Raw genomic sequence first — 27,205 nt, forward strand, 5'->3', positions numbered from 1 at the left:
GGCGGGGGGCTGCTTCCCCATATGGGGAAGTCTTCTCTGGGGCCCTGGATTTTGAATCCAGAGGCTTCTGAAGGCCACAGCAGGGGTGCTCCAGAGAGGTGGTCCTTGGGGGAGGGGTCCGACCAGCCTTTGGAACCGGAGGACTTTCCCTCTGGACCAGGTGGCCTAGTGAGGCTCTTGTAGCCTCAAGGGTCCCAGGATCAGTGACTCAGCGCCAGCCAGGACCCTGCTTTTGCTGACAACTAGCCTGTCCCCCACCTCTGGAACCTCCTGAAACACCAGCATGCTCTGGGGTCAGCCTGTGAGTGGTCCCCGGACAGCCCAAATGGACATCTTACTGAAAGCCATTCCGAGAGCAACCTCAAAGAGAGGGAGGCACTGGGGGACCCCCGCCCCTCCTCCAGGCAACCTCAGCCCGCTGGGAAGTCTGGAGAGAAAGAATCTGGTGCCTTCGATGGCCCAGGGTTTCTAGATGAATGTGGTGGGGTCCCGCCCCTGGCTGTTGGCCTTGGAGGACTTGGCCCCCCTCCCAGTCAGCCGTGCTGCCTGACTGCGGGGTCCACCACCGACGACATTCCTCCCACAGACCTCTCCTACCTTCCTTGGTCGCTTTTTGTGACAGTGTTTAGCTTCAACTGAAATCGGACCTGGCACTTTTATGACGTTGGCCCTAGCCTCATCCTTGGGAGATAGTGTTGCCACTTGGGTAAAACTTCGAGAAGCGAGAAACGGCTCAGACCTGGCTGCGGAGAACCGTGTTTGTCTTCTGGGTTGCATGGCAGAGCTGGCTTCCCATGTGCAGCCTCAGCTCCTAAGAAGACAGTCCCCTCGCTGGGTCCCCGAGGGTCTGTCGCTGGCCCCAGGGACACCTGGGTTTGCCCCTGAAGCTGCCTGGGGCCTGCGAGGTGTGGCGCCCCAGGGCACCAGTGCCCGGGGTGGCCTGACACAGGGGTAGTTCATAGCACCTTGGGGGTGCCTCTCGGGGTGCCCCGGGCCCCACTGCATGTGCCCCTCTGCCGGGGCCACCGAGTCCAGCTGAACCCAGTGGTGACAGGACAGTGGCCCGGCAGAAGCAGGAAGCTCAGCGCGGGCGTGGGCAGGGGCCAGCGGTGGGCACCCCTCAGCTGGCCGAGGTCGCCGGCCTGCCGTGTGCCCCGCTGCAAACATGCTGGGCGGCTGCGGGAGCCCAGAGCCCGTGGGCTGCCTGCTGACTTTTGCCCTCTCGCCCTGCAGGATGGTCCACCTCCATGGAGACTCCCCGCAGCCTCCACATCGCTGGGCACCCCCGGCCCCTGCTTGGCGGCCCCAGCCCCGACCCCAGGGTTGCTGAGCTTACCCCGCTCTGAGAGCCTGGCCCGGCTGGCAGCACAGAGCCCCCACCTCCGCCAAGATCCCAGCGCGACCCCGGACCCTCCAGTCTGCACGGCGGTGTGGTTTCCGGCTCCAAGGGGCCGTGTGACCCTCCATCAGAGAGGACAGCTGACCGTCGCCTCCGCCCACTCCCCTTTTCTACGGTCAACGTTTGCTGATGGTACACGATGAAGGACGGCGGCTTTCTGCCCTGGGCGCCGAGCTCTGGGCTCCCCCCGCATGCCCCGGGGGGCTGGTCGCCCATGAGAAGCCCGGATGGGCCTCCACAGCCCCCAAGCCCGTGAGGGGCCCGTCGGCGCCAGTGGACGTGGCAAAGCGGAGAATTCGGTGGCGGACCAAGCACAGCCTCGTCAGAACGACGCGGGACTCTGGGAGGGAAGGAAGCAGGGGCCGAGTCTCAGCCAATGAAGGAAACAGTGCCTGTCCCCCACCGTGCGTGTGGCCTCCCCCTCCCCACTGGCCCCACTGGGGCGCCTCCCTCAGGTCAGCCGGCCTGGCAGCCAGACCTGCCGTGGGCCGGGCCACTGGCAGGGGTTCTGTCTGGGCCCTTCTCTGAGCCCGGCGCCTTCTCAGAGGCAGCTTCTCCCACCTTACCAGACCTTCCAGGTGGGGGTTCCACTTGCCCGTGGCACTGCTCTCCCCCTGGGGGGCATGACAGGCCGCTGGGCTTCTCTGCCCTCTGTTTGCCATGTAGACGTGACTCACCGTCCCTTCTTGATTCCTTCAGTTTGGGGCTCCTGTGGTGGGACCTGCCTGGGGGTTGTGGATCCCATCTGAGGTGACCTCGTCTTTTAAAGATACATTTTCTGGGCAGCAGAAAGGCCAAGGGGGCGCTTGGCCTTGGTGCCCCGGACCGGCTGCCCGTGCAGGGCCTTGAGCCTGGTGGATGGGTCTCAGCACCCAGGAGCTGGCCCTTGGCCAGCGAGAGAGGGCCTGGCTCCCTGTGGAGCTGCCCCAGGGAGCATGGTCCCGGGGCGGCTGGCAGCCCCACCCAGGGCACTTGGGGGACGCCCCCGTTTCTCTCCGGTCGAGCCTGTGAGCAGAGGCCACAGCTGGGGCGGCCTGCCCCAGCCCCTTGGCTCCCTGCGTGCCCTCCCCTCTCGGCCACCATGTGCTCCTGGGGGCACACGTGGCAATGCACACACACGCACCCCTGCACACACAGGCGGGGAGGCCGTGTCCTGCTGCTCACTCCTCTCGCGGTCAGCACCCCAGCCTCTCACCATCTGTGTTGGTGTCAGTGATTCTGCAGGACAGGGTGCAGACTGGCCTGTCTTGGACTCACATGTGCTGTCATTTGATGTACTCTGATTGGCTAGTTTTTGTTCGTTTTTACTGTATATTTATAGTAATAAAACCGCGCAGCAGTATCCTACCCGCTCCCTCCGTGCCCAGCCCCGCTGGGCTCAGGTTCCCTCCTGGGAGGCCGGGTGGTATGGGAGCCCGCTCATGGCTGCAGCCCCGGTTCCCTCAAGTCTAAGATGCCAGCAAACCTCCAGCTTCCAGGAGGCCGTGAAGACGGCTGCTGTTCCTCTTCCAGCTGTCACCATGCTGACTGTGGGCCTAGAGCAAAGGGGGGTGGGACCCTCAGACCTCAGCCCTGCCTCCTGAGCGGCTGGCGGAGCCCCGGGCCCCCAGGTGTGCCAGTGACGCAGCGTACCCGTCGCCGGTTCATCCCGCTACCCTGAACTGAGTGCCTGCTGTGCCAGCAGAGGGCGAAACGGGCAAGGCCCCCCAGGAGCCTGCCCTCTGTCAGCGAGACGCCACACAAGTCATCCAAGTCTTTCCCAGGTCTGGGGACCATTAGAAAGCGAGTTGGCAGGCCATGAGACGGAGCGGGTTTAACCCATGGCTGGGGAGGGCTCCACCGAGGAGACATTCCAACTGAGCCCTGAAGGCTGCCCCCCAGCAGTTGGCCCAGCAGGGACACAGGCCTGGAGAGTGGGCCTGGTGTGTCTGCTTGGAGTGGCCCAAGCATCAGAGTTGGGGGTGTGGGGTGCAGTCTCAGTCTAGGAGCGATCAGAGGCTTCTTGGCAAGGGAGCAGGTTTCTCCAGCTGTCCTGTGGGGAGCAAATTAGGTTCGGCTGCAAGGATGCTGGCACCCAGCCAGAACCCCTTCCTGGTCCCAGCTCCCTGGACCAGCAAGCCTCCCAGTAGGGGAAGGCTGAGAAGTGGCATACCCACCACCAGAACCACCTGTCAGGTGGGTCCTGGCTCCTCTGCACTCGGTTCCAAGTGGCTCCCGTGGGCCCTCTGACTGGGGCAGCCTGTCCCTGCTCCAGGCAAGGCTGCCACCCTCAGTCGTGCCTGGTCGGGTGTGACCCCAGTGTGGGAGGACGCGCAGTGTCACACGGGTTCCTGTGTGGGCTGCACTGATCCCCCTACACACTGACCCCGGACGAACCCGCCGCCTCTGTTAACGTGTGCACGGCGTGGAGGCAGCGTCTTCTGAATTGGCCCCTCCCCTTGATGAGCTCTCCCTTTGGTAAGCTGCCCCATCCCGGCCCTGACCCCGGCAGAGGGCCTCGGTGGGGGAGAGCCTCTCTGTTGCTGTTCAGTCGCTAAGTCACGTCTGCTCTGTGTGACCCCATGGACTGCAGCGCGCCAGGCCTCCCTGTCCCTCACTGTCTCCCAAAGCCTCTCTGTTGGGTCCCCACCCCCGACATCTCCGGATGGAAGCCCACTGTGGACCCAATGCAACTGAGTTTCTGGCAGGTCCTGCCAACCCTTGCCTGCCCTCTGGCACTCTCCTGCTCAGCCCTGCGCAGGGCAGCCTTCGCTGTGCCTGGGGCTTGCCCTCACTGCACAGCTCTCCCGGGCCTGTGCCACAGTGCGCCCATTCTGAGTGCAGGCTGCGGTGCAAATCGGTGTCCACCACGGGAGAAAAATGAAGCTGGGGCCAGCTAGTAGAGTGCGTGGCCCCACAAACTCCAGGGGAGCCCCACTGATGCTGCTGAGCCCTGGACCACCTCCTCCAGTACTGACACCAGGTAAGCAACTCGGGCCCGCTTCCGCAGGTTTTCTGTTGTGGACACTGGGTGGGAGACAGTGGGAGTCTAGGGTGGGACCCTGGCTCTCACTGACTGCCAGGTGCCCTCAGACAAACCCCTTCATTGGAGCCCCAGGTCCTCCCTTGTTGGATGGGGGAGACCCTGTTTCCTCCAACAGGACTTGGCATTGTGGTGTCTGACTTGGAAGGTACTTGGTGTGCTGGGCTTGTTGCAGGAAGGGGGACCCCTTCCAGGGCCTGAAAGTGAGCTCTTGTGTAACACTCAGAAATGAACTGTCCGAGAAGACACTCCTGCTGACAAAGCAAGAGACTTCACTGGGAAGGGGTGGGCGGGCAGAGAGCAGGAGGGTAAGGGAAGCCAGGAGAACTGCTCTGCCATGTGGCTCGCAGTCTCAGGTTTTATGGTGATGGGATTAGTTTCCGGGTGGTCTTTGGCCAATTGTTCTGACTCAGGGTCCTTCCTGGTGGCGCACATGTTGTTCAGCCAAGATGGATGCCTAAATTACCATAGCCTGGTGTTATCTATATAAATCCATCCCATAATTGCAGGAGATGTTTTTTCCTTCGCTGAAACTTTGCTTGTTGCTCTAATTGAGCAACAGTAAACTCAACATTTATGTTGAGCAACATAAACTCAAACTTACGGCCAGGGTCACAGCAGGCATCATTAACTGGCCAGGTGAGGGGATCCTATCTAGTGATTATCAATAGTGACCTGGATCTGACTATAATTTTTCTTTTCTTTTAAAGTCAACCAGTCTTTTCTCAGGGTCAACCAGTTTGCACCTTGGAGTAGAGAAATTCACCAGGGTAACCCAGAACTAGACACAGGTAATTGGCCACAAACCCAACATCTGGATTGTTTCTAAAGCTAGCATAGGATCAGGCCTATGATAGAAAAACATTTGATTTATATGCAAAAGTCTAAGAAGTCAAGAAAACATTTTAAATGATCATACTAGTCAGGTCCAGCATCTTGGGCAAGCTGTCTTATCTCTGATGTCATCTTCTCGTCCTGGGTAGTCCAGTTTCTCCTCTGTTTGAGCATCATTTTAAAGTGAGATCAGGTCAACTGTCCTCTCTATAGACCAGTCCACTGTAGGGCCTTTGGAAGTGGGAATTAGTCTGAGTCAATATCCCTTCAATTTCACTGTGCATGAGCTAGTTAAGAGTACCTGATAAAAAGGTCCTTCCATCCAGGTTGGAGACAGTTCCTTGAACTATGTCCTTCTTCAGTCCTGGTTGCAGCTCATGAGACATCTGATCTTTATCCAAAGACAGATTACTGAGGTAAGTTTCAGAAACAAACTTAGGGTGTTCTTTAGGAATTCAATTACATTTTACATTAATATCATATAACAGCAAAGAACTATCCAGGAAATGAGTCTTACTAGATACAGACCTTCATTAACAAACTGAGATTTAACATTTATTGAAACATCTTTTTCTCCCTAAAGTTACCCTCATTTTTATCAAATATAACCAAATTAAGGCTAGTTTGCAAAATAGTTATGCTCTCAAAAATTTGGCCTAACCTGGTTTATATAACCAATTGATCATAGACTTTTTACTTTGCTGTTAAAGGCTCAGACTGAACTTTCAAAATAAAACCTTTTAGGACTGGGAAAGTCATGCCAAAATCTTATTATAGATTTCACCTAACAATATAGGTGAATTCTTCCATTTTCAAGGTCTTAAAATTCCTTGAGATTTCTGTACCTGTTAGGTAACTTTCCTAACTCATCTGATAAAGTTACTATAAACCAAGAGTGTCCAATTTCTGAAGAAGTCAGATAGAAAATATAATTGTTATTTGTTTGTAAACATCTAATTTTACCAAATTCTTGTCATAATTAGTTTGAGGGGAAGGTTTCCTCTACTCCCCAAAAACACAGATTCAAACCTGTGATTTTCTTCAGATAGAAACCATAAAAGCTAAATGCATATTCGCTGGTTCATTCAGTCCTTTTGTTAATGTCTGTGAAGTCATCAGGCTTCTCATTAGAATACTAGAACATATCAGAATGTTAGGAACTCCATATAATGTCTAGGATATCTATATTAGTAATATTTACCATACATTATAACCTGCGAGGATTTATCACTCATTTGATAATATTTCCCATGTAATTTAACCAACCAAATAAACACAATTAGTTTAATACCTCTCTATGGCATGTTTCAGGGGTGCTCTGAAGCACCCCAAAGTTAACTAGAGATCAAAAGAACTTCAACAGAATTCGATTTAAGAAGTTTTGTCCAAAAAAATCAATCAAAAGGGTTTAGAACATCTGGTCAGATTCAGTCGATGCTGATGGGTGTATCATTTAGCTTGCTGCTATGTCACAGTGGGTGTATATACCAAGGCTCAAGGGCTAGTGAAAGTCGACTCTGTCACACTGGACCTAGTTGGCTCTGACCAGTTTTCCTGTGGCTGTGTCATTCCTAACAAAATCCATTTATCCAACTAATTGTGATCCAATTTTAGAAAATCCTGATCATGCATAATTCTTTTCAGTATTTTCATACCTTCTACTGAAAACACATCTTAGTTTCCCTCAAGTATTTTCCACAATGAGGTACATTTCTTGCTGACAAATTTGTATCAGAATACAGTCTTCTTTCACCTCTAGTAAACCTATAGGAAGCTCCAATACTTTGGCCACCTAATGCAAAGAACGGACTCACTGGAAAAGACCCTGATGCCAGGAAAGACTGAAGGCAGGAGGAGAAGGGGACGACAGAGGATGAGGCGATTGGATGGCATCACCGACTCGATGAACATGAGGTTGAGCAAGCTCCGGGAGTTGGTGATGGACAGGGAGGCCTGGCGTGCTGCAGTCCATGGGGTCGCAAAGATTCGGACATGACTGAGCGACTAAACTGACGGAAACCTAGGTACAAAAGTATTATACTTATTGATGGATGTCTGTGTTACCAGGTATTAATACTGAATATTTCCCACTTCATGTGAACCTGGAATTCGTTTAGTTTAGAATTATCTGATTTGTAAGCTGCTTACTTTTAAGTCAATTAAATAGAGCTAATTTACAAATTAATCTCAAAAATGTTATCCAGAAACAAAGATATACCGAGACATACACATATTCAGACAGATACAAGGCAAGACCTAGCTCCATTTTCTAAACTTAGTCATGCATTAGACATTACGATATAAAATTCACTAGTTTATAGAAAGACTTCTCCCCATTTTTCCTCAGTCTCAGGATTTAAGAGATGGTCTAGATAGGTGTTCCTGAGAACCCTGGTCTCAAGGCACAGGGAAAGAAAATCAAGTTCTAACAGAATGGCAGCAGGTCTAAACCGAATGGTAGCCACACAAAGCAAAATGGGCATCACAAATCAGAACACGGAATATAAAACACACATAGACCTGGCAGTTCTCATAAAACACTCCCTTAAATACAAGATTACAGTTTCTAAGAAAACCTCCTATAGAGACATAGAATTTCAGATCCAAGTACTAACAGAGTAAATCAAAATATCTCAAGTCTTCAGAGATTTCAAAGGGAGGAAAGGAAGCCAGGTTGAAAGAAGAAGGGGGAGGAGGTGGGAGAGAAGGGCAAAAGGGGTGGCCTTATAGACGTCTCTTGCCACCTGCAGATACCCAGGCCTCACGGGATTTTACCCTGGGCTTCCAGAGAAGCGGGGGACTGGAACTTGGCCTTAAGAGAAACCAGACCAGAACAGAATTAGAATTTGAGTTCTCTGCCAAGAGGAGGTGATCAGTCTCCAATCCTCAGCTCAGGTCGAGGCCCTTTGACCAGATTCCTGCTTCCAGGACCAAGGGACTAGGAAAAAAGAGTAGGATAGGAAGGGTTAAGGAGAAGAAAGAGAGAGCAAAGGGGAGAAAGGTCAGTAAAGTCTCTTGTTCCTTAACTGGTCAGGGCACTCTGGCCAGTTGTCCGTGTCAAGAGGAGAGCAGGGACAAAAAGGTCCCAGTTGCAGCCACTGGGTCTGGTCCATCGGCAGGCAAGCTGGTCCCTGAGTACCCCGAGTGGTCAGGATGTCAGTCGCAGCAAAGAAGAGTCCCCTCCAGAGTTGCTATTTGTTGCAGGAAGGGGAACCCCTTCCAGGGCCCCAAAGTGGGCTCTTGTGTAACACTGGGCAATGAATAGTCTGAGGAGACACTCCTGCTGACAAAGCAAGAGACTTTACTGGGAAGGGACGCCTGGGCGGAGAGCAGGAGGGTAAGGGAAGACCAGGATGGACTGCTCTGCCTTGAGGCTCACAGTCTCCGTTTTACGGTGATGGGATTAGGTTCCAGGTTGTCTTTGGCCAATTGTTCTGACTCAGGGTCCTTCCTGGTGGCACAGGCCTTGTTCAGCCAAGATGGATGCCAGTGAGATGGATTCTGAGAGGTGGTTGGACATGTGGTGTCACTTTTTGACCTTTCCCGAACTCTCCCAGTTGGTGGTGGCTTATTAGTTTCCTGTTCCTTACCAGGACCTCCTGTCCTAAAACAACTCCTGCAAACAGGAACTATGGTGCCTGCCCAGGGTGGGCAGTTTCAGTGTGCTTACCCTACCAAGCTGGGAAGCTCCCTGCCCGGGGACTTCAATCACTTCTGCCCCAGCAGGAGGGGCTTAGGGAGCCCCAGGGCTCCTCAGCATGCACCCCCACCCAGTTCAGCGCTAAGAGTGGACTGGGACTATGGCCCCCCGCTGTCCTGCTCTTCTAGAGGCAGGCCGACGGCAGCAACCTTGGATTCCAGTGCTCAGCCGGTGGCAGAACGATGGGGCTGGCATGCCTGCAGGGGAGGATTCGCCCTGTGATGCCAGGGCTCAGGTGAGGCCCCAGAGGCCGGCGCTGGTCGAGCCTGGAGCTGGCGGCGGGAGCCCCGCCGGGCGGCGCTGCCAGGGGCGCTGGGGGAAGCCCCGGCGCAAAGTGATCTTGAGACTTCTTCCCTCTTGGGGCGGGCAGGCTGAGCCTGGACTCCACGGGCGCCGCCCCCGCGCCGGGGACCGGGAGTCCGCGCTCCACTCGGGTGCGCTCGGGCCGTCGGGCCTCCGGGCCTCCGGGACCCTTGGTCCGCTCGGGCCGTGGGCGGGGCACGCTCTGGGCGCGCGGCTATTGGGCGGTGGCTGGGGCGCGCGCCGCCGCGCCCCCGCGCACGCTCCTTGCGCCTCGCAACGATGCGCCGGGGCGCCGCTACGGCTGTGCCGCGACGCGCGCCGGCGATTGGTGGAGGGGCGGGGGCCGGGGCGCGGCTGCCCGCGGATTGGCCGCGCCGAGCGGGGGTGGGCCGCGCACGCACTTAAGGGGCGGCGTCCGGGCCGCGGGTGCTGGTGCCAAGATGTCGGCGGCGGCGGTGCCGGAGCTGAAGCGGATCAGTCGGGTGGAAGCGATGCGCCTGGGCCCCGGCTGGAGCCACTCGTGCCACGCTATGCTGTACGCCGCGAACCCGGGTCAGCTCTTCGGCCGCATCCCCATGCGCTTCTCGGTGCTGGTGAGGACGCGGGCGTGCGGGCGGCCGGGGAACGGGGCACCGCCGCTCGGACCCGCGCCCGTGACCCGGCGCTCCGTTGCAGATGCAGATGCGCTTCGACGGGCTGCTGGGCTTCCCCGGGGGCTTCGTGGACCGGCGCTTCTGGTCGCTGGAGGACGGACTGAACCGGGTGCTGGGCCTGGGCCTGGGCTGCCTCCGCCTCACGGAGGCTGACTACTTGAGCTCGCACCTGACCGAGGGCCCGCACCGCGTCGTGGCGCACCTGTACGCGCGGCAGCTGACGCTGGAGCAGCTGCACGCCGTGGAGATCAGCGCGGTGCACTCGCGGGACCACGGCCTGGAGGTGGGGCCGCCGCCCGGGCCCCGGGCCCCGCCCCCCGCCCCGGGGTTTGGCTCTGGCCCCGCGGAAGGCACCGATGGGTAACACGTCCCCCTGAGGGTTCCCTGGCCGGGCTGGGAGGGTCACGCTGTCTCAGCTTCGGGGTGGGGAGAGGGACCAGGGGCCGGGCAGGGTGGGAGGCGGGCCGGGGCGCCCTCGGGGCTGTGTTCCATCTGCCTTGCTGCCTGCCATTGCCAATCCTGGGAGTGGGGGCGTGGGATCGGTGGGAGGCTGGGAAGGGGCGGTGCCTGCCCCGGGGGCTGTGAACTGCAGAGTACAGAAGTCTGGGTTCTCGTGGTGGGGGCGCGACGGTTCTTTCTAGTTGTGGGTTTCATCGCCTAGAAGGCCTGGGGGTGACACGGGGTGTTTGGGATTCATCAGGTGGAAGAGGGAGCATGGGGTCTGGACTGGGGGCTTCGCCAGGGACTGAGGGCTAGGACTTGGGGGGCGGGGTACGTGCATGGGGGCAGGGGTTGAAACTCGCTGGGGGAAAGGAGGAGCTGTATTTTCCCGAGGGAGCCGGTTGCCCCCCACCCCCGCCAGGGCCTCACATTATGTCCTGGTTCAACCTGGCTGCCTTACCCCCAGCCTAGTGGCTCATCAGCCCCTCCTGCAACGGCCCTGCCGTCCCCAGGGCCCTGGTTCCAACCCTCATCCCCTGTCCGCAGGTACTGGGACTCGTCCGTGTCCCTCTGTACACCCAGAAGGACCGAGTCGGGGGCTTTCCCAACTTCCTGAGCAACGCCTTCATCAGCACAGCCAAGTACCAGCTCCTGTTCGCCCTCAAGGTGCTCAACATGATGCCGGAGGAGAAGCTGGCTGAGGCCCTGGCTGCCGCCACGGAGAAGCAGAAGAAAGCCCTGGAGAAGCTGCTCCCGTCTTCCTCCTGAGGTGCCTCCTGTACCCTTTTGCCCCTGCCCCCCTTCCCCAGTTCTGTCTGCCTGTGGGCTGTGTTCCTGCAGGCCTGTCTTCTAGCATGTGCTACGTTTGCCCCACCTGACTGGGGGAGTGGGCACCTTGTCATTTCCAGTGCCCTGAGCAGTTACTGGGGGGTGGCCTGGGCACACCCATGCTGAGGCACATTCCACACATCTCACTGTGGACTGGAGGGGGCGGGGGGGGCCCAGGGGCTGTCTGACACCTGTTGGTGCACGCACAGGGCCCTGGAGAAGCTGGTTGGTTCTCAGGGCAGTTTTATTCTTGAGGAGGCCCACCACTGGGTTGAGTCTTTCCTGCATCTTGCCCTGAGCCAGCCCCAGCCTGAGCTAGGTGTGACACTCTGAATTTTGGTTGTTAGCTTTACTTGCGGGTACCTCCTTGGGTTTGGTCCCTGTGGACAGGCAGGGCCATGGGGCCCAGGTGTAGATGCAGCTGCTGGAGGGACAGGGAAGCTGTGTGTTCTTCGGTCCTGGCTATAGGCCTGGGGTAGACGCAGGTGTCCTTTCCCTGCTTCCCAGGGACTGAGGGCTGGGGCTGAGCCTGATTGGTGCTCTGGGCCCTTGAGATTGGAGCCCAGGCCGCCTGCCCCTCCCAGGCAGGGTGCGGCCACCTCCCTGTGGGTACTGTGGCCCTGCCCGCTGTGGACACTGGGCCATGAGCCTGATCCGGTGGTTTCTCCATGGAGAGTGACAGGCCTTCCGCCCCTCTCCTGGTCTGGGTGGCTCTGCTCTGGCCTGCTTTGAGAGCCTCCCCCTCTGTTGGCAGCACCCTCCGCGGGCAACCCCAGGAGACGGTCTGGCAGCACCGGCTGAGTGTGCAGTGAGAGTGGAGCCGCCGGGTCAGGAGGGTCGCCACTGGCGGTCTCCTAGGTATGAAAAGACTTCTCAGTGATGCTGAGGTTTCCGTGGTACCAGCCTGGCTGGTAAGGACAGCAGGTTCCTGCCCCAGCCTGGGCACCCGCCTTGGAGCCTTGGTGCAGCGCTGGCACGTGTGGGCAGGAGCACTGGCTCTGTAATAAAACACCTGAACCTTGTTCCTCTTATTTTCTGGGGCGTGCTTCACTTGCTAGGTAGCTTTGTCGGGAGGGGCTCTGTGCACAGGTGGTCCTGCCACAGGGCCAGGGATGGGGCAGCAGAGGTCACCTGTCTCTGCGCTTGTTACGTGGCAGATGGCCCTGCCCTCCCCAGCGCCGCCCTCCCCTTGCTGTGCCTCATCAGCCAGGACCGCAGGCCAGCACTGAACCCGCACCACCGGAGTGTAAGTTTTATTTTCCCACAAATGACCTACGCTGCTTAGGGGCCCCAGGCCTCCCCACTTGGGCGAACCTCCGCATGGCATGGGGACGCTCCCCGTGGCCTTGCCGGCTCTGGGCTTCAGCCTGGGTCTGACGAGATGACGAGAGGCCCCGTCCTGCCTTGCTGCAGGCCTCGCTGCAGGCCTCGCTGCCCTGCACCGGCCCCGGCCTGCCTGCCTGCTGCTGCTGCTGCTGCTGCTGGGGCCTGCTCCTCTGGCCGCCGCAGCTGCCCACTTGCTGCCCTCCTGTCCTCGGGCACACAGCTTCAGGGTGGATCAGTCACCCCACGTCCGGTTCTGAGAAGGGAAAAGGCAGAGTGGAGGGGGCTCCCTTGGCCGCCCCGCTGACTCTGCTCTCTGGGCCCGTGGCTGCCGGACACTCACCGTCCCCCGGCTACGGCTCCCGCCAGCTCTCCTTCCCGCTCAGTGCCTGCAGCTTCTCCAGGCTCTGGGTCACCGAGCATAGGACTCGCCCTGAGGACGGGAGCACACAGTCACGGCTTCACAAGCTGGGGCGCAGGCAGGGCGGACCTTACGGCTGGTGGACTGCAGCCCCTGGACTCACCCATCTCCCGGACTCGCTCCTCCAGGGCTCCTGACAGCTCGGGGAGGCTCAGGGCCTGCAAGGAGGCCTGCCAGCCTTTGGGGTCTGTGGAGCAGAGAGCCGGGTAGGCGTGGGTTCTGGGCACCCTGAACCACTGCGACAGGACTGGCCCTCTAGAGCCACGTTTCCTGCGGCGTGTCAGCATGTTCTCTGCCCGCTTGTGAAGCAGAGTGCTGCCAGCCAGTAGGGGCCCAGGCCCAGGGCTGAGTGTGCCAGGGCCCCGGCCTGCTGGGCTGTGGCCTCTTGGACAGTGCCAGCAGCCGAGGCCTCCCGGGAGAGACCGTGAGGACGTGGGTGTGGAGCATGAGGGGACCGGGGAGGCATCCACGTAACAAGCACAGAGACAGGTGGCGAGACCTGGGCCTGGAAGGCGTCCCACCCTCGTCCGCTTGCCCCACGGCCAGGACACCGCCCTCACCTGCTGCAGGGAGGCCTGGGCGCAGGGGGGCCTCACGCAGGAACTCGTCCCGCCTCACTCGGGCTGACAGCTCGGCCTGACAGGCTCTGCCAGACAGGACACCAAGCAGCGGTGAGGGGCAAGGCCAGGGGGCCTGGAGTGAGGGGCGGGCTCTGCCTGGGGGTCCCTCTGAGCCCCAACCAGGGCTGCTCATGGGGGCCCCTCTGTTGCCTGTGGGGAGGGACAGCCTGGGGTGGCAGCTACTCCAGGAGACCCTGAAAACCACCCACTGGTGGGAAATTCAGAAGAGACAGGGACAGAGTCTCGCGCTGGCGGAGGGGCGGGGCGGGGGGGCCAGACACCCGCTCACCGCAGCTGGTCCAGGACAAGTGCAGCGTCCTGGGCAAGGGCCCAGGTCTCCTGCAGCTGTGTGTGCACATCCTTGCGGGCACCATCCTGCTCCAGGAGGCAGCTCTCCACCACGGCCCGCAGCTCCTGCTCCTGGGACACCAGGCCCCGCATGGCTTCCACCTCCTCACAGCGCTGCAGTGGGCAGGAGAGCGCCTCAGGCTGGGTCCCCCGCCCTGGCCTCCACGCCTGCTGCCTCCTTTCCAGGTCTGGGGGCTCATCGTCCTCAGCCCTGCCCCAGCCCTAAGGTGTGCCTCATGCGCCTGCCCTCCTGGGCGCCCCCTCCTGCCCGAAAGCTGTCACCGGTCCAGCTGATGCTCTCTGCTGCTCCCTGCCCCGTCACCTTGTGCAGCTGGATGGCAAGCTCCTGCATCTCAGCCTCGAGCCGGTCGGCGTAGGCCAGCTCCAGGGCGTCACTGGGGGGGCGGGCGCTGCTGTGCCAGCGGGCAATGGCGGAAGTCATCTTCCTCTTGGGCCCAAACAACCTGCATCAGGGAGGACACTGCTCAGCACCTGCCGTACACGGAGGCTCCGTGGGCCATCCTGCCAAGACTGTCCGCTACAGACACCCCAGCCTTGAAGGGGGCGGGGAGCCCCCAAGACCCTGGGGGAGAGGACTGAAGTGTCCCAGGGAGTCGTGACCCCTTGCCCTGCCCGGCTCTCACAGCACGGGGAGCCGGGCTGCTCAGATGCTCTCAGGGTGGAGGCTGGAAGCATCCGGTGCCCTGAGCACAGCGGTGTCCACTGGGCCAGCTTGGGCTTCAGGACCCAGGCTGCCAGCATCCGAGCCGGGAGCAGCTGCTGGAGTGGAGGGCAGCTGACAGCAGGGAGAAGCCAGCCTCTGGATAGGGTGACCCCCCTCCCCCCTGTCTGCGACCTCAGCTGGCCAGAGGCCCACACTCACGTGATGCCGATTTCCTTCAGGTCGCTCTCGGTGAGGGTCAGGAAGATGCGGAGGTCCACATCCTGCTCCTCAAACACCTGCAAGTACTTGAGACAGCCGATCTGCTCCAGCAGCGTGGCAAGGTCCTGGGGGCGAGCAGGCCGGGTCAGGATGGGCGGCCGCGGGCAGGACGAGGACCACCATGCACGCGGGGCCACCGTCCTCCCGCTCAGCACCTGGCCCGTCTTGAGCCTGCTGACCCCCAGGCGTGTCAGGGAGCCCAGGCTGTCCACTCCGTGTCCTCAGGGCGTCCAGGGACACGGTCAGCCTGTCGGTGCTCCCAGGCCAGCCTCGCCACTGCAGCAGGAAGCATGGCCCGGCAGGCTGCGGCAGTGGCCCTCAGTCTCCGCTGCCCAGGGCTGTCCCCGCATCCCCTTTGCTCTGGGGGAGAGGCTTCGCAGATGTCGCATCCCTGGTTAACATATCACCCCATGTTTTCTGGGCCCCGTGGACACATGAGAAACACAGACTATCTTGAGGTCCCCGTGTCTGTGCTGAGCCACTCGACTCTTGCTCCAGGACTGTTTCTGACACTGACGGTGATGTGTCCAGGTGTGGCTCTGAGTTTAACCAACTTAGAGCTGATTTGGTTTCTTGGACGTGCAGATGCATTTATTGATCAAACTGGGAAGATCTGGCTCTTCCGGGGAAGGATGGCCCCCGATGCTTCTGCTGGGACCAGCGCACAGCTTCTGCTGGCTGATTCTGTTTGGCCCCAGTGCCGCCTGTCCTGCTTCGCATCTGTGGTATCGAAACCTGGCCTCCCCAGCATCACTGAGGTCCGGGCCGCAAGTACCAATGCCTGCTGTTTGATGCACAAGTGCTTGGATCCCAAAACCAAAGCGTCCAGGGTCTCAGAGATTTTTTCTTCACTCGCACTGCTGCAGCTGTAGCCTTCCTGCAGGGTTTCTTCTGCGGCGGCCCCAGTGACCCTCAGTGGACAGTCCTGAGTGTCACCTCGTCTCTGCCTCTCGTGCAGCTTGTCCCTGTCACCTGACGTCAGTGCTGACACTGGTCCAGCGTTTCTCCTCCCCAGGCTCAGGGAGGCTGAGATAAGCATGGAAACCAGGGAACGAGACAGGAACCTCCATGGAGGGCCCCTCTGCCCAGCGAGAACCCTCTCGGCCTGAGTAGTCTTCCAGGTCGTGTGGAGAATCCCGCCCCACCCTTCTCAACAGTGCCGGCCCACAGAAAATGCCAATAAACGCCTCAGTAATCCAAGAGCGCCCGTGGCGTTACCTGGGGCCCTGAACACGGGGGCCTGTCAGTCTGGGGGCTCACTCCCGGGGCACAGGGCGCCACGGCGCTGGGAGCCCACTGGCTGTCACTGCTGCCGTAACGGTTCTTGGTCTTCACGTAACTTTTAGTTTGTTTGCGAACCGAGCTTCTCCGCACATGATCCGAATCCTGGGTGAGAAATGTGTGTTTACAGTGGCTCTGAGCTGGCCCCTCCAGGCCCCGCTCCCCGCCCCGCCGCTAGTGTCTGGCCTCATCCACACTCCCTCACCTCCTGGGGACACTGGGAGGTCTGAACCTTGGCCAAAGCCCTGCCTGCCACCGCGGCCCCACGGAGCTCCAGGTGCCTCTGAAACAGCCTGCCAGCCCCGCTCACCTGGCTGAGCCATCAGGCGCCCCACAACGCTGGGCAAGGAGGGGAGGGGAGGGCAGGGCAGGGTCACCTCGTTGCTCTCCAGGGAGGCCTCGCTGCTGAGTCCCGGGGCCCGGGCCAGGCCCTCGCTGCTGCTGCTCCGTGCAACCCCAGGGTTGGCAAAGAAGGCCTGCTCTTCTGCGGGAGGGGAAGACAAGAGTGCCTGACCACAGGCCTGGCCGTGGCAACACCCAGCCCAGCCCAGCCCCCGCCCTCCCTGCCTCCATGCTGACTGCTTGGGCTGCGCGCCCTCCACGCACAGCAGGGCTCGTCTGCCTGTTCTCGGGTAGACCCAGGCATCACGAAGAGCGGGCGGCGCAAGAACACTCAGATGCTCCTGAGGACTCGCCACTCCAGGGGTGAGACCTGTCTGCACCGAACCCCGGACCTGCTCAGTGACCCTGGCCCCAAGCCAGACTCCTCAGGAGCAGCCTCCCTCTCCCCTGCCCAGCTGGCTGGGGGAGCGCACCGCGGCTGCTGCTGCTGCTGCTCTCCACGTCCCGCTCGTTGATGGGCGAAGTGACGTCCCTGTAGCACAGGCCGCCCCCCTCCAGGGGGTGCTCATCGCTGCTGTTGAAGCTGACGTAGCCCCGCGGAGGCACCTGCTCTGTGGGCAGAACGGGGCACGTAAACCCCCCACACAGGAGAAGCAGGAGGCATTCTTCCTCCCACACTCAACCACCTCCTCCTCGGGGCCTCGGGGAGGGGAGCCCCAGGACGGCACTGTCCACTTGCTGCTACAACCTGGACAAGCCGCGCCATCAACAGGCTCGAAGGGGGTCCCCGGCAAGTGTGTGCCCAACAGCTGGTGCACGGCTACCTCTCCCTCCAGCCACACTGACGCCGAGAGGAGGAGCCCGTAAGCTGTGTTTACAGATTGCTGGGCCAAAGAACTGTGCCACAAAGCGTTCCTGTAGCTGGAAACACACACCCCTGGCTGAGCAGGAAGCTGAGGAGCTCTGGCTAAACGTTAACAGAGCCGGTGTAGTATAACCTGTGAGTATATCTGCCTGTGAGAAAACGAGGGGGAGAGGCGAGACACAAACTCAGCGTTTAACCCCTACTTTGCCCCTCCCCGCGCTTCCCTGGTGGCTCAGCTGGTAAAGAACCCGCCTGAAATGTGGGAGACCTGGGTTCGATCCCTGGGTTGGGGAGATCCCCTGGAGAAGGGAAAGGCTACCCACTTCAGGATTCTGGCCTGGAGAACTCCGTGGACTGTATAGGCCATAGGGGCGCAAAGAGTCGGACATGACTGAGCGACTCTCACCTCACTTGCCCCTCCCCACAGGAAGTGTGTGTGCACTAGAGCGCCTGGCTGGTGGGACCAGGGGTAACTTATTTCCTTCTTTACACCTTTATCGTTCAAAAATGTTTTTTAACTGCTGGGGAAGAGAATATACATGCTTACAAAAAGTTAAACCATCACACAATGTAAGACAAAAAGCAATCTCCTGGAAGGCCACAGCCATGAGATTGGGGGGGGGCGCTCCCTCCCACCGTCAACCCTACCCCACCCCCACCCCCCCGCCTCCCGCCACAGCGCAGGCGGGACAGGTGGCCTGGGTGCCCCCGAAGGAGCAGACCTCATCCCAGGGTCCTGCACTCCCAGCCACAAGACTACCACCCGCACCCTCGCCTGGGGCACCAGCTCTTGGTCAACCCCCGGCCCTGGGAGGAGGTGGGCCTGGAGCTTCCAGCCAGCGCCAGGACCCCTACCCAAGGGTCTGAAAAGGGAATCAAGTCCTCACGTGGTCTCCTGGCTGGGATGGTCTCCTGGCTGGGATGGTCTCCAGGCTGGGAGGGAGTTCCCAGGGTGGCCTGGTCACTGATGAGCAAGACACCACACCTGAATCTGGTCACACGGCCAGACTGGCACGAGAGCGTCAACCCCGACATGCTCCAAGAACTCAGCGTCTCAAGAGCACTAAAGAGCACTGCACTCAGCACTCAGGAGCAGACGGTCTGACAAAGCTCAGGGGATCTGGACACTTGGGGTCTGAGGTTCTGGCCCACCAGGTGCATTTACCTTCTGACAGTTCTCATCCCCGCGAGACCCACCCCCTTGAGGAATGGATCTGAGCTCAGTGACACTTCTCCAGGAGAGAAAGTTCTATTTGTAATTCTACCTGACAGAAAGGAAGTTTAAAGGATGGCCCAAAGAACCAGCTGGGGCCTGGTGTGCCTCCATCCCTGTGACCCATTCTGAGTCCTCAAGCAGCTGCCCGCACCCGGCTTCCTGGGGCCCCATGTCATAAGCCTGAGCGCTCATTCTCTGGGACAGGATCCCAGACTCCGGGGCCGTGGGGCGCTCACCGTAGCAAGGCTGCTGCGCCCGGCTCCCGAGTCCGATGGCCGTGATGCGGGCCAGGGCTCGCGGCCCCTCGTGGATGCTGAGCCCCTTTTTGCGGCAGGGCCTCTGTCGCTGAGGGACAGGGCCACACTCGTCTGAAGAGCTCAGATCTTCATATTTTTCTGTGGGTCAAACACCAAGATTCAGACAGCCTGATTAGTGATGGATGAAACTAATCTTCATAATGAGCTGGAAGAAAAATATCGTAACTGATTTTCCTAAATTAAGCAAAGTGTTCCTGGGCTGTCACCTGTAAGAAATGCCACAGTGGGTGGGTCCAGTGCTCGGGGGACCACAGGGATGTGGGGGTGAGGGGGGTCACAAGACCGCTGAGCATCACGGGGGTCCAGCCCATCCTCCTCTCCTCAATTGTGTATTCTCAACCTCAACAATATACTGGGATACAACGGCCACACGAAGGCTCATGTGCTGTTTTTCTGAATTTTTCAAATCACCACCCATCTGAGCCGAAGAGCTCAGTGTGCCCACAGTTGTCAGCACTTTATAGCTTTTCATCGTTTCCCAAACACTGTGATGCTTAGAGGGCACAATTCAGCCTCTTATTGGTAGAAGCTCCCATTGGGGAGGGTCTCACTCTGGAGCCGGAGGACTGGGGCAGAGACAGAAGCCCCTGATGACCCTGGGCCATGTGTGCTGCCTAGACAGGAGGGGAGCAGCTCACTAAGCCATGCACTGCAGGCTCAGCCGGCCACTGCCTGAGCGCCCCCAAGCCGGGGCAGTGCCCCTGAGTGGACCTCTCCCTTACACTCCAGGATCCACACCGCCAGGAGGACACTGGGGCCGTCCAAGCAGAGGGTAAAGGAGCCACAAAACGTGAACGTTCAGGGAGGGGAGCCAAGGCAAAGGTGGCTGCATGACGCTGAGCTGCCGCAGCCCCTGTCCTTCAGTGGAAGACAGAACCAGGCGAACCCATGCCCCAGCGCGGTCCAGAGGGCAGGGAGGAGCCGGCGGCCACAACCTGAGTGCAGGGGCTCAGCACACCCCATTCACCACACAGAGACTAGCGGGTCTTCAAGAAAACCACACAAGAGAAACGAGGGCAAAGGCCAGGCCCGGAGAGGGTCCCAGGAGAGTCCTTCAAGGACCATGTGGGACCAATGCTATGTACACCGTTCTAGGGCACAGAAAGGAAGGGGAGCTTCCAGTTCTGCTTATGAAGCAAGTTTAATACTGAGACCTAGAGCTGGTAAAGACAGAACAAAAGAGAATCACAGACCAGTATCAGTTATGAATATCCACACAACTCGCAAAACCACATTAAGAAAACAAGGGACTTCCCTGGTGGTCCAGTGGCTAAGACTCTGTGCCCCCAATGCAGGGAGCCCAGGTTTGATCCCTGGTCAGGGAACTAGATCCCACATGCCGCAAATAAGACTGGGTGCAACCAAATAAAAGTAATTTTTAAATATTATAATATGCCAAGTAGGATTTACACCAAAAATATAAAGTTGATTCACTTTTAGAAAATTCATTAATATATTGTGCTAACAGGTCTAAAGAGAAAATTCACAATCATTTCCATAGATGTTAAAAACACCTTTGAGAAAATTTGGCACGCATAAAGACATTCAAGAATATAGGAAATGATACTTTCCTAACATGACAACATACATGCAAACTTTACTCTGCAAGCCAGCGTATTACCATAACGTGGCATTTCTGCTAAGATTAGGGCCAAAGTGAAAGTCCACTACCTCCACCTCATTCAACAGGGAACTAGAGGGATGAGTGAGTGTGATGAAAGCCAAGAAATCAGAGGTATAAGAATCATGGAACAAAGTAGTAAATTTTTTCTCTATGTGCAGGTTTTAGGGTAGTGTACCTGGAAAAACACTAGAGAATCAATAAATAAAACTATTATAAACTCCCAACAGTGACAGAATCCAGTCAGGCAGAACTCAGCACGGTGGACAGACATCAGTCTCCTTCCCCTCTCTAAGCAGTTCTAGGCGACACGACACTGATGAACTTGACACGTAACTGAAACATCTGCGTGGCAACAAATGCCACAAGCAAAGTCAAGGAACAAAGCCAGAGCCACCCCGTCTGAGCTGCCCTCCTCCCACCTGCCCGCCCATCCTCAGCTGGGCGGTCCCTCCCACCTCAGCCCAAGGGGAGGAGGCAGCGCCAGCAGAGGCCAGGCTGCAGACACAGGTACCTGGGCTCCGGTAGAGGCTCTTGGGCAGAGAAGGTGAGTGGGCGTCGATCAGTCCCACGATCTTCATGTGTCCGTACTGCTTGGCCAGCATCCGGGCTGTGGCTCCACTGTGGTCTCTCGTGTCCACTTTGACTCCCTGGGACAGTTTACAGAAGAGTTAGGAGCCTCAGCCACAGAGCAGCCTCGCTCCCGGCTGCAGACCCTGGAGAAGAGGGCTGAGACGAGCGAGCCCCATCCACACACCCCACACTGCGCTGAGTGACAGTCATCGCAGAAATAAGCACATATTTATATATATAAATCTTTAAAATGCGTAAAACAAGTCTGCACACAGCACGTGAGGAGACTATAAAGTCAGGGCAGTGTGGTTGCCTCTGGACCCATGGGGGGTTATACTGGTGTTAACTCTGTACGTTCGAAGCACTTCATTGTTCGCAGTGGTTCTCACTGCTGTGAACAGGGCTCGGGTTGGTGCGACCTGCTCTCTGCCTAGCAGTCTTGCCGCCTCCAAGTGAAGGCTGTCCTCAGGCTACATCCAAAACTCCTGCTTTCCGTGCCCAGCTGTACAGACGTGGCCGCACATGTGTGATGTATGTGCACAGACCTCCTGCAGGGCGCTGCGTGACGGCAGAGACGACCTGATGCCATCTGCAGGCCACAGTTGGAGAACTTGATTCAACCCGACAAGGGAGCACTATGCTGCCACGCACGAGAGGAGACAGCTTTATGTCCACTGGTGAAGAACAAGCTAGGACAGACCAGTTTAAAAAAAACAAACAAGCTGGGGAGCAGCCATGGGGAGAGCATGGCGACGGAGACTGAGGTGGAGGGAGGAGGCAGGCTTGTGTGTGCCTTCTGTCTGGTCCAGATTCTTATGTGTGCAGGTACTGCCCCCAAATTCTTTTTTAGAAAGAGATAGCATGTTAACATTTTATGATACAAAACGTCCCAGGGATTTCCTTGGTGGTCCAGTGGCTAAGACCCCGTGCTCCCAATGCAGGGACCCCACCTGGGTTCTATCCCTAATCAGGGAACTAAGATCCCACATGGCCCAACTAAGACCCAGCACAGCTTAATAAATAAATAAAATCACACACACACACACATACATATATAAAAGAGCAACCCATTCCAGTATTCTTGCCTGGAGAATCCCATGAACAGAGGAGCCTAGTGGGCTACAATCCATGGGGTCACAAAGAGTTGGACATAACTGAGCATGACAATAGGCAGAAAACCAACACAACATTGTAAAGCAGTTATTCTCCAAGTAAAAATAAATTCTTTAAAAAACTTATAAAAACAGAAATACCGCATACAGAAGTAACTGCATGCATGCTGAAGCTGTGTGCCAAGGTATCCTCTGGAGCACTGCCTGTAACTGCATAACGGGGGAAACCTCAACTCTACTAATAAGGAACTGATCTAACTAAACATGGCATGGATGCTGTGTGGAATACCATGAAAGGGCACAATGTCTTGTCACATTAAGTTATTTTTCAGAAGTTGCAGAACAAACATGCAGTAGAATCCCGCTTCGTTCAATGTATAAACCCATGTGTCTGCAGGTGTCTATAGACGTGGTCTTTTATCAACCCAGTGGGCATCCTGAGGAGGAACAGAGGTGGCCTCCCAATTCTGTACAAATTTTCTAAGTGATGGGATGATGAGTGCTATTTACTGTTTTAAAATTTTTTCCACACTTTTCAAATAACAGTATTTTCGAAGTTATTTTAAGAGTACGTTTCTATACTCACTCACGACTGTACCCCTAATGCCTAAAGTGGCACTCAGCACTGGTTATCCACAGACACTCAGTGAAAAATGTGCTGAATAAACGGATGCAGAGCCGTTCTTTCTGTGTAGGAGAAAGTTTATGGTTCAGTGATAAGATGCCTCAGCTGCTGTGACGGGATTACAAGCTAATAAACAGGCTCACTCACATGAGTCAGAAAGTACTGCACGATGATCTCGTGGCCGGCGGCCGCAGCTTCCATCAGCGGAGTGAATCCACACACCGGCTCCCTGCATGGGGACCTCGGTCAGACAAAACCTTGGCGACAGCGACACCTCCACCCTCCCCCCGCCCCCGCCGCCGCCGAGCCCGGAGTCTTTTGTTCCAAAGACAATCCACCTCCCGTCTCTGCTCCTTCACAGCTGTTTCCACTTGCTGTGATCTGAGCCTCCACTTAACCACAGCAAAAAGCAGCTATCACCCCTCACTGCTCACAGATAGCAAGCACCTCCTCTCCACCTCTCCAGATACCCCACCTTGCAGATCAGGCCTGGAACCCTCTGGGGACTCCAGGACTAAGAACTGACGCTGCCCTTCCATATGTACCTGGTGCTTGCTTATGCTTAACTCAGAGCTGAACTGCACCAGGCGCACGCTCACCTCTTCAGAGCACCCCCTGGCTCTGACTAGTGCCACCCAGTCTAGGAGACAGGAAGCAAGCTAACCACTGGTTTTCATGTTTGAAGACACATAGTTTTCAGGTTTCAGCATCACTCAAGTCAGAATGTCAATAAATGAGCTGCAATTTAATGAGAAGCCCTTTTTTTCTTAATGGGCTGGACACCTACAGTGTGTGACCCCAGCGGACACCAGCCAGGGTGTGCAGAGTCAGGTGGATGCCGTGTTGAAAGAGGATTATCACGGTGACATACTTTAGACAGCACCACTACTTCCAGCTTAAAAAACTCAGGAGTGCATTCGAAGCATCACTTCACATGTGCATGTGGAATGATATATACATATACACACACAGAAGGCAGGGAAGAGAAAGGGACTGGCATTTAACACGTGTCAGTTAAGCGCCGCTCGCTATGTTAGGCCCTGGCATATGACAGGACATGTGATTCTAATAACGCCATGACATAAGCACCACCATCCTCTTTTCAGATAAAGAAAGCAAGGCCTACAGAGCTTAAGGTGCCGCACCGAGTGTCACCTGACAGGTGAGTGAGAAAGCCAGGACGCTCCCTGTGCCTCTGTGCTGGGCGGCACTGTCCCCTCCACCCCAGGTCTTGAGACTGCCACACCGAGGCAGGGGCTCCCACACTTTGGCCTCTAGCTGCCTCGACAGCTGCCCTCCTCCGAGTCAGACGTGACCAACCAACTCCCACGGCTGCGGACGACCTGGTAATGACCTCACGTTGGCGTTCGCTCCACTGTCCAAAAGGAACTTGACCATCTGCTGGTGCCCAGCACTGGTGCAGTGGAAAAGGGCAGTCCAGCCCTGAATGTCCTTCATTTCCAGCTCAGCACCTTGCTTCAAGAGAACAGAGAATGCCTGTTAAGGCCACGTCTCCTCTGCACAGGGCGGGCACCCTCCAGGCCATTACACTGAAAGAATCGAAGTGATTACCCAAGCATGCTGCAGTGCTTCCCTATCTGCCGAGTGGCCTGAGACCCTCGCAGCTCACCTGGAGAAGAAAATAGGCGATGCTCTCGTTGCCACAGCTGGAGGCCAGCATCAGTGGAGTCTGCCCTTCCGGGGTCGGCACATTCACACTGACCCCCGCCTCGAGCAGGAGGTGCACGATGGTATCATGTCCAATGTAGGAGGCATACATCAGCGGGGTCCAGCCACCACCATTCTTCTTATTCAAATCTAACTCTCTCCTAAACAAATGCAAGACATGCTAGACACGCCAGCCATCATACATGTGGGACTTACCAAACCCAGTGGCCAGGCCAAGAGAAAGAGTGGGGAGTGCTGACAGGAAGCAGAGTCAACCGCCACCCTGGACATCACAGGGTTCAGGGGTGACTCCACTTTCTGGACCACTGCCTCTGCAAACTACCTTGAGTTTGCCTCTGTGCTCCAATTTCTTGTTCTCATCTGTGCCCTCTTCCTACCCCAAAGTCAGCTCTTCCTTCCTCCCACCAGCCACAGAGACAGTTCTTGACCAGGGGAGGTTCTGCCCCCAAAGGATGGTTGGCAAAGCCTGAAGACATTTTTTGACTGTCATAACTGCGAAGGGAAAGGCTACATCCAGGGGGCGCAGGGAGGCCGGGCATGCTGCTCTGCATCTGCTGCTAAGGCGCTTCAGTCGTGTCCGACTCTGTGCGAGCCCATAGACAGCAGCCCACCAGGCTCCCCCGTCCCTGGGATTCTCCAGGCAAGAACACTGGAGTGGGTTGCCATTTCCTTCTCCAATGCATGAAAGTGAAAAGTGAAAGTGAAGTCACTCAGTCGTGCCCTACTCTTAGCAATCCCATGGACTGCAGCCTACCAGCCTCCTCCGTTAATGGGATTTTCCAGTCAAGAGTACTGGAGCGGGGTGCCATTGCCTTCTCTGAGAGATCTTCCCCGACCCAGGGAGTGAACCTGGGTCTCCTGCATTGTAGGCAGACGCTTTACCGTCTGAGCCACCAGGGAAGTCCACAATCTACCCATGGGTTAAAGGTCTACAGCTGTGGGCCAGGCCTCGCTAGCCTCCTGATGGCTCCACCTGGGCGGTGGCGCTCAACCATCCGAGAGGAAGGAACGCCTCCCAGGACCTCTTACCGCTGCACACACTCCTTCACCACCTCGTACTGGCCAATGGAAGCGGCTGTGTGCAGATCCAGGGGGACAGCCAGCTCCTCCCGGTCGACCTGCGTGCCCAGCCCGTGCCACATGGACAAGCTGCGGTTCAGCAGCTCTGGCTCGCTGGCTTCATCGCTGAGCTCCGACATCGCGGTGGAGGGGGATGCTGGGGTCACTTGGGTCTTTCCTTCCTGGTAGTTCCAGGGGATGAAATGCGATGGTCACGCTCCTGCCGCAGCAGACTGCTGCCCACAGCAGCTGAACGATCCTGGCTGCCGAACCTGAACAAGAATCCAAATCAGCTGCAGTCAGTTCTGCACTCCTTTCAGAACACCCCTTCAGCCTTCTTTGGGGGTGTCTCTTCTACTCCAGATGCCTCCTCCAGGGTAGGACCCATATTCTCTTTTATTGGAGGCTCGCTCAGTTGGTAAAGAATCCACCTGCCATGTAGGAGACCCCGGTTTGATTCCTGGGTTAGGAAGATGCGCTGGAGACCCGACAGGCTACCCACTCCAGTATTCTTAGGCCTCCCTTGTGGGTCAGCTGGTAAAGAATCCGCCCGCAGTGCAGGAGACCTGCGTTCAGAAAATCCCCTGGAGAAGGAAAAGGCTACTTACTCCAGTATTCTGGCCTAGAGAATTCCATGGACAGTCCATGAGGTCTGTCAGACCCCATGAGTCAGACACGATTGAGCGACTTTCAACTGTATGAAACCAGGTACAACGCTGAGAGCCTATCAGAATCATGGAAGGAGAACGTGGATACCCAGGGACCAAGCTGCTTTATCACCCTGCTCCATGCCAGACGCTCTAAAACCACGGGCTATTCCTTAGGAACAGAGTCATCTACAGGTATATATCACGTATACTTGTCGAAAATCTTTTGCTTATCGCTTCTAGAATTTATCTCCAGGAAGCAGCACTGAGAATGAGATCTTTTAATTTTCCTTCCACCTTCGCGTTCTGTCCATTCGGTAAAATGCTAAGTATCTGTTACTTTTAAAGCACACCAAAGTAAATAACAACAACAAATGACGTTGGTGGTGACCGTCACGCCCACAGGGAGGAGGTCTGTAAAAGCCCGAGGGCACCGCGTCCTGCCCCGGGGCGTGGGCCTTCCGCTGCCTCCAGGCATCCCCACCTCGTTCTCGGGCCCCGGGGAGGGTAACCTAGGGAACTACCCAAGCGCCGACGCCTCCTCCCAGTAACCTTACCCCGCACGTGGCTTTCCGTCCCGGCTCCTCAGCTGCGAAGAAGATCCTCGGAGCTGTAAACTCCCGCGGCGAACCAGCTGCAGGGCTGGGACGCCCCGCGAACGGGCAGCAGGTGCGAGCACCAGGCAGGGGCCGGGCCGCCGCGGAGCCTCCCCGCGCTGGGCCTCGGCCCCGGGCAGCCCTGGGGCCGCCGCTGGCCGCCGCGCTCCCTCGGCCGCGCCCACTCGGGCTCCCTCCGCGCCGGTCACCGCCACAGCGCGCGGACCCAGCGGCCCGCTCCCGCCCCGGAAGTGGTTGCGGGCGGCGCGGAGCACGACGGGACGCTCGCGGGTCCCCCTCGGCCTCTCCCGGCGCTGTAGATTTTTCGTCCGTCCCGCACCCGGACCTTCCGGTCAGCTCGCCCGGCTCTCTGTGTGACGCCCACAGCAGCCAATGAGCAGGGGGAGTCCTCCTTGCCCCGCCCCTC

At 57.6% G+C, this 27,205-nt stretch overlaps 3 protein-coding genes and 3 long non-coding RNA genes across 13 annotated transcripts in view; 4 read left to right on the forward strand and 2 right to left on the reverse strand.

Annotated features, from left to right (window-relative positions):
* MGRN1 (mahogunin ring finger 1) overlaps positions 1–2,741 on the forward strand; it is a 37,140-nt gene extending 34,399 nt beyond the window's left edge. For all 4 annotated transcript variants that reach the window (XM_069570107.1, XM_069570105.1, XM_069570108.1 and 1 more), the window contains one exon: positions 1,234–2,741. Coding sequence is in view for 2 of the 4 variants with exons in the window: in XM_069570105.1 (XP_069426206.1) it covers positions 1,234–1,346 (113 nt within the window). In the remaining 2 variants the exon portion in view is untranslated. The remainder of the gene's footprint in view (positions 1–1,233) is intronic.
* Positions 2,688–9,450, reverse strand: LOC138429036 (uncharacterized). Of its 2 annotated transcripts, none has more exons than XR_011252653.1 (5): positions 8,926–9,450; positions 6,911–7,275; positions 5,557–5,646; positions 3,032–3,431; positions 2,688–2,934 (listed from the first exon to the last, which is right to left on the reverse strand). It is a non-coding gene; the product is annotated as an uncharacterized lncRNA (long non-coding RNA). The 2 variants fall into 2 exon arrangements; XR_011252654.1 differs by having other exon boundaries at positions 7,070–7,275; positions 8,283–9,450.
* LOC138429037 (uncharacterized) lies at positions 5,130–7,436 on the forward strand. The gene is made up of 3 exons (XR_011252655.1): positions 5,130–5,212; positions 5,582–5,671; positions 7,015–7,436. It is a non-coding gene; the product is annotated as an uncharacterized lncRNA (long non-coding RNA).
* On the forward strand, positions 8,899–12,211 carry NUDT16L1 (nudix hydrolase 16 like 1). Of its 2 annotated transcripts, none has more exons than XM_069570109.1 (4): positions 8,899–9,851; positions 9,934–10,194; positions 10,899–11,121; positions 11,935–12,211. In XM_069570109.1, the coding sequence occupies exons 1-3, from the start codon at positions 9,699–9,701 to the stop codon at positions 11,118–11,120; spliced, it is 636 nt and encodes a 211-aa protein (XP_069426210.1). In that variant the 5' UTR covers positions 8,899–9,698; the 3' UTR covers position 11,121; positions 11,935–12,211. The 2 variants fall into 2 exon arrangements, with proteins under 2 accessions (XP_069426210.1, XP_069426211.1); XM_069570110.1 differs by having other exon boundaries at positions 9,617–9,851; positions 10,899–11,130.
* Positions 12,212–12,337: 126 nt separating this feature from the next.
* Positions 12,338–16,035, forward strand: LOC138429038 (uncharacterized). Its single transcript, XR_011252656.1, has 2 exons — positions 12,338–12,426; positions 14,796–16,035. It is a non-coding gene; the product is annotated as an uncharacterized lncRNA (long non-coding RNA).
* On the reverse strand, positions 12,407–27,157 carry ANKS3 (ankyrin repeat and sterile alpha motif domain containing 3). Of its 3 annotated transcripts, none has more exons than XM_069570102.1 (17): positions 26,740–27,157; positions 25,506–25,807; positions 24,418–24,616; positions 24,142–24,263; positions 22,935–23,016; positions 20,992–21,127; positions 18,776–18,934; positions 16,932–17,069; positions 16,494–16,600; positions 16,054–16,221; positions 14,776–14,900; positions 14,215–14,356; positions 13,834–14,006; positions 13,485–13,570; positions 13,028–13,111; positions 12,847–12,936; positions 12,407–12,759 (listed from the first exon to the last, which is right to left on the reverse strand). In XM_069570102.1, exons 2-16 carry the CDS (start codon positions 25,673–25,675, stop codon positions 12,857–12,859), a joined length of 1,971 nt encoding a protein of 656 aa, XP_069426203.1. In that variant the 5' UTR covers positions 25,676–25,807; positions 26,740–27,157; the 3' UTR covers positions 12,407–12,759; positions 12,847–12,856. The 3 variants fall into 3 exon arrangements, with proteins under 3 accessions (XP_069426203.1, XP_069426204.1, XP_069426205.1); XM_069570103.1 differs by having other exon boundaries at positions 25,506–26,119; positions 26,740–27,142; XM_069570104.1 differs by lacking the exons at positions 18,776–18,934; positions 20,992–21,127; positions 22,935–23,016; ... (2 more) ...; positions 25,506–25,807; positions 26,740–27,157 and adding an exon at positions 18,211–18,399.
* Between the last annotated feature and the right edge of the window lie 48 nt (positions 27,158–27,205).

This window comes from Ovis canadensis, chromosome 24, assembly GCF_042477335.2.
Source record: "Ovis canadensis isolate MfBH-ARS-UI-01 breed Bighorn chromosome 24, ARS-UI_OviCan_v2, whole genome shotgun sequence".
NCBI lineage: Eukaryota > Metazoa > Chordata > Mammalia > Artiodactyla > Bovidae > Ovis > Ovis canadensis.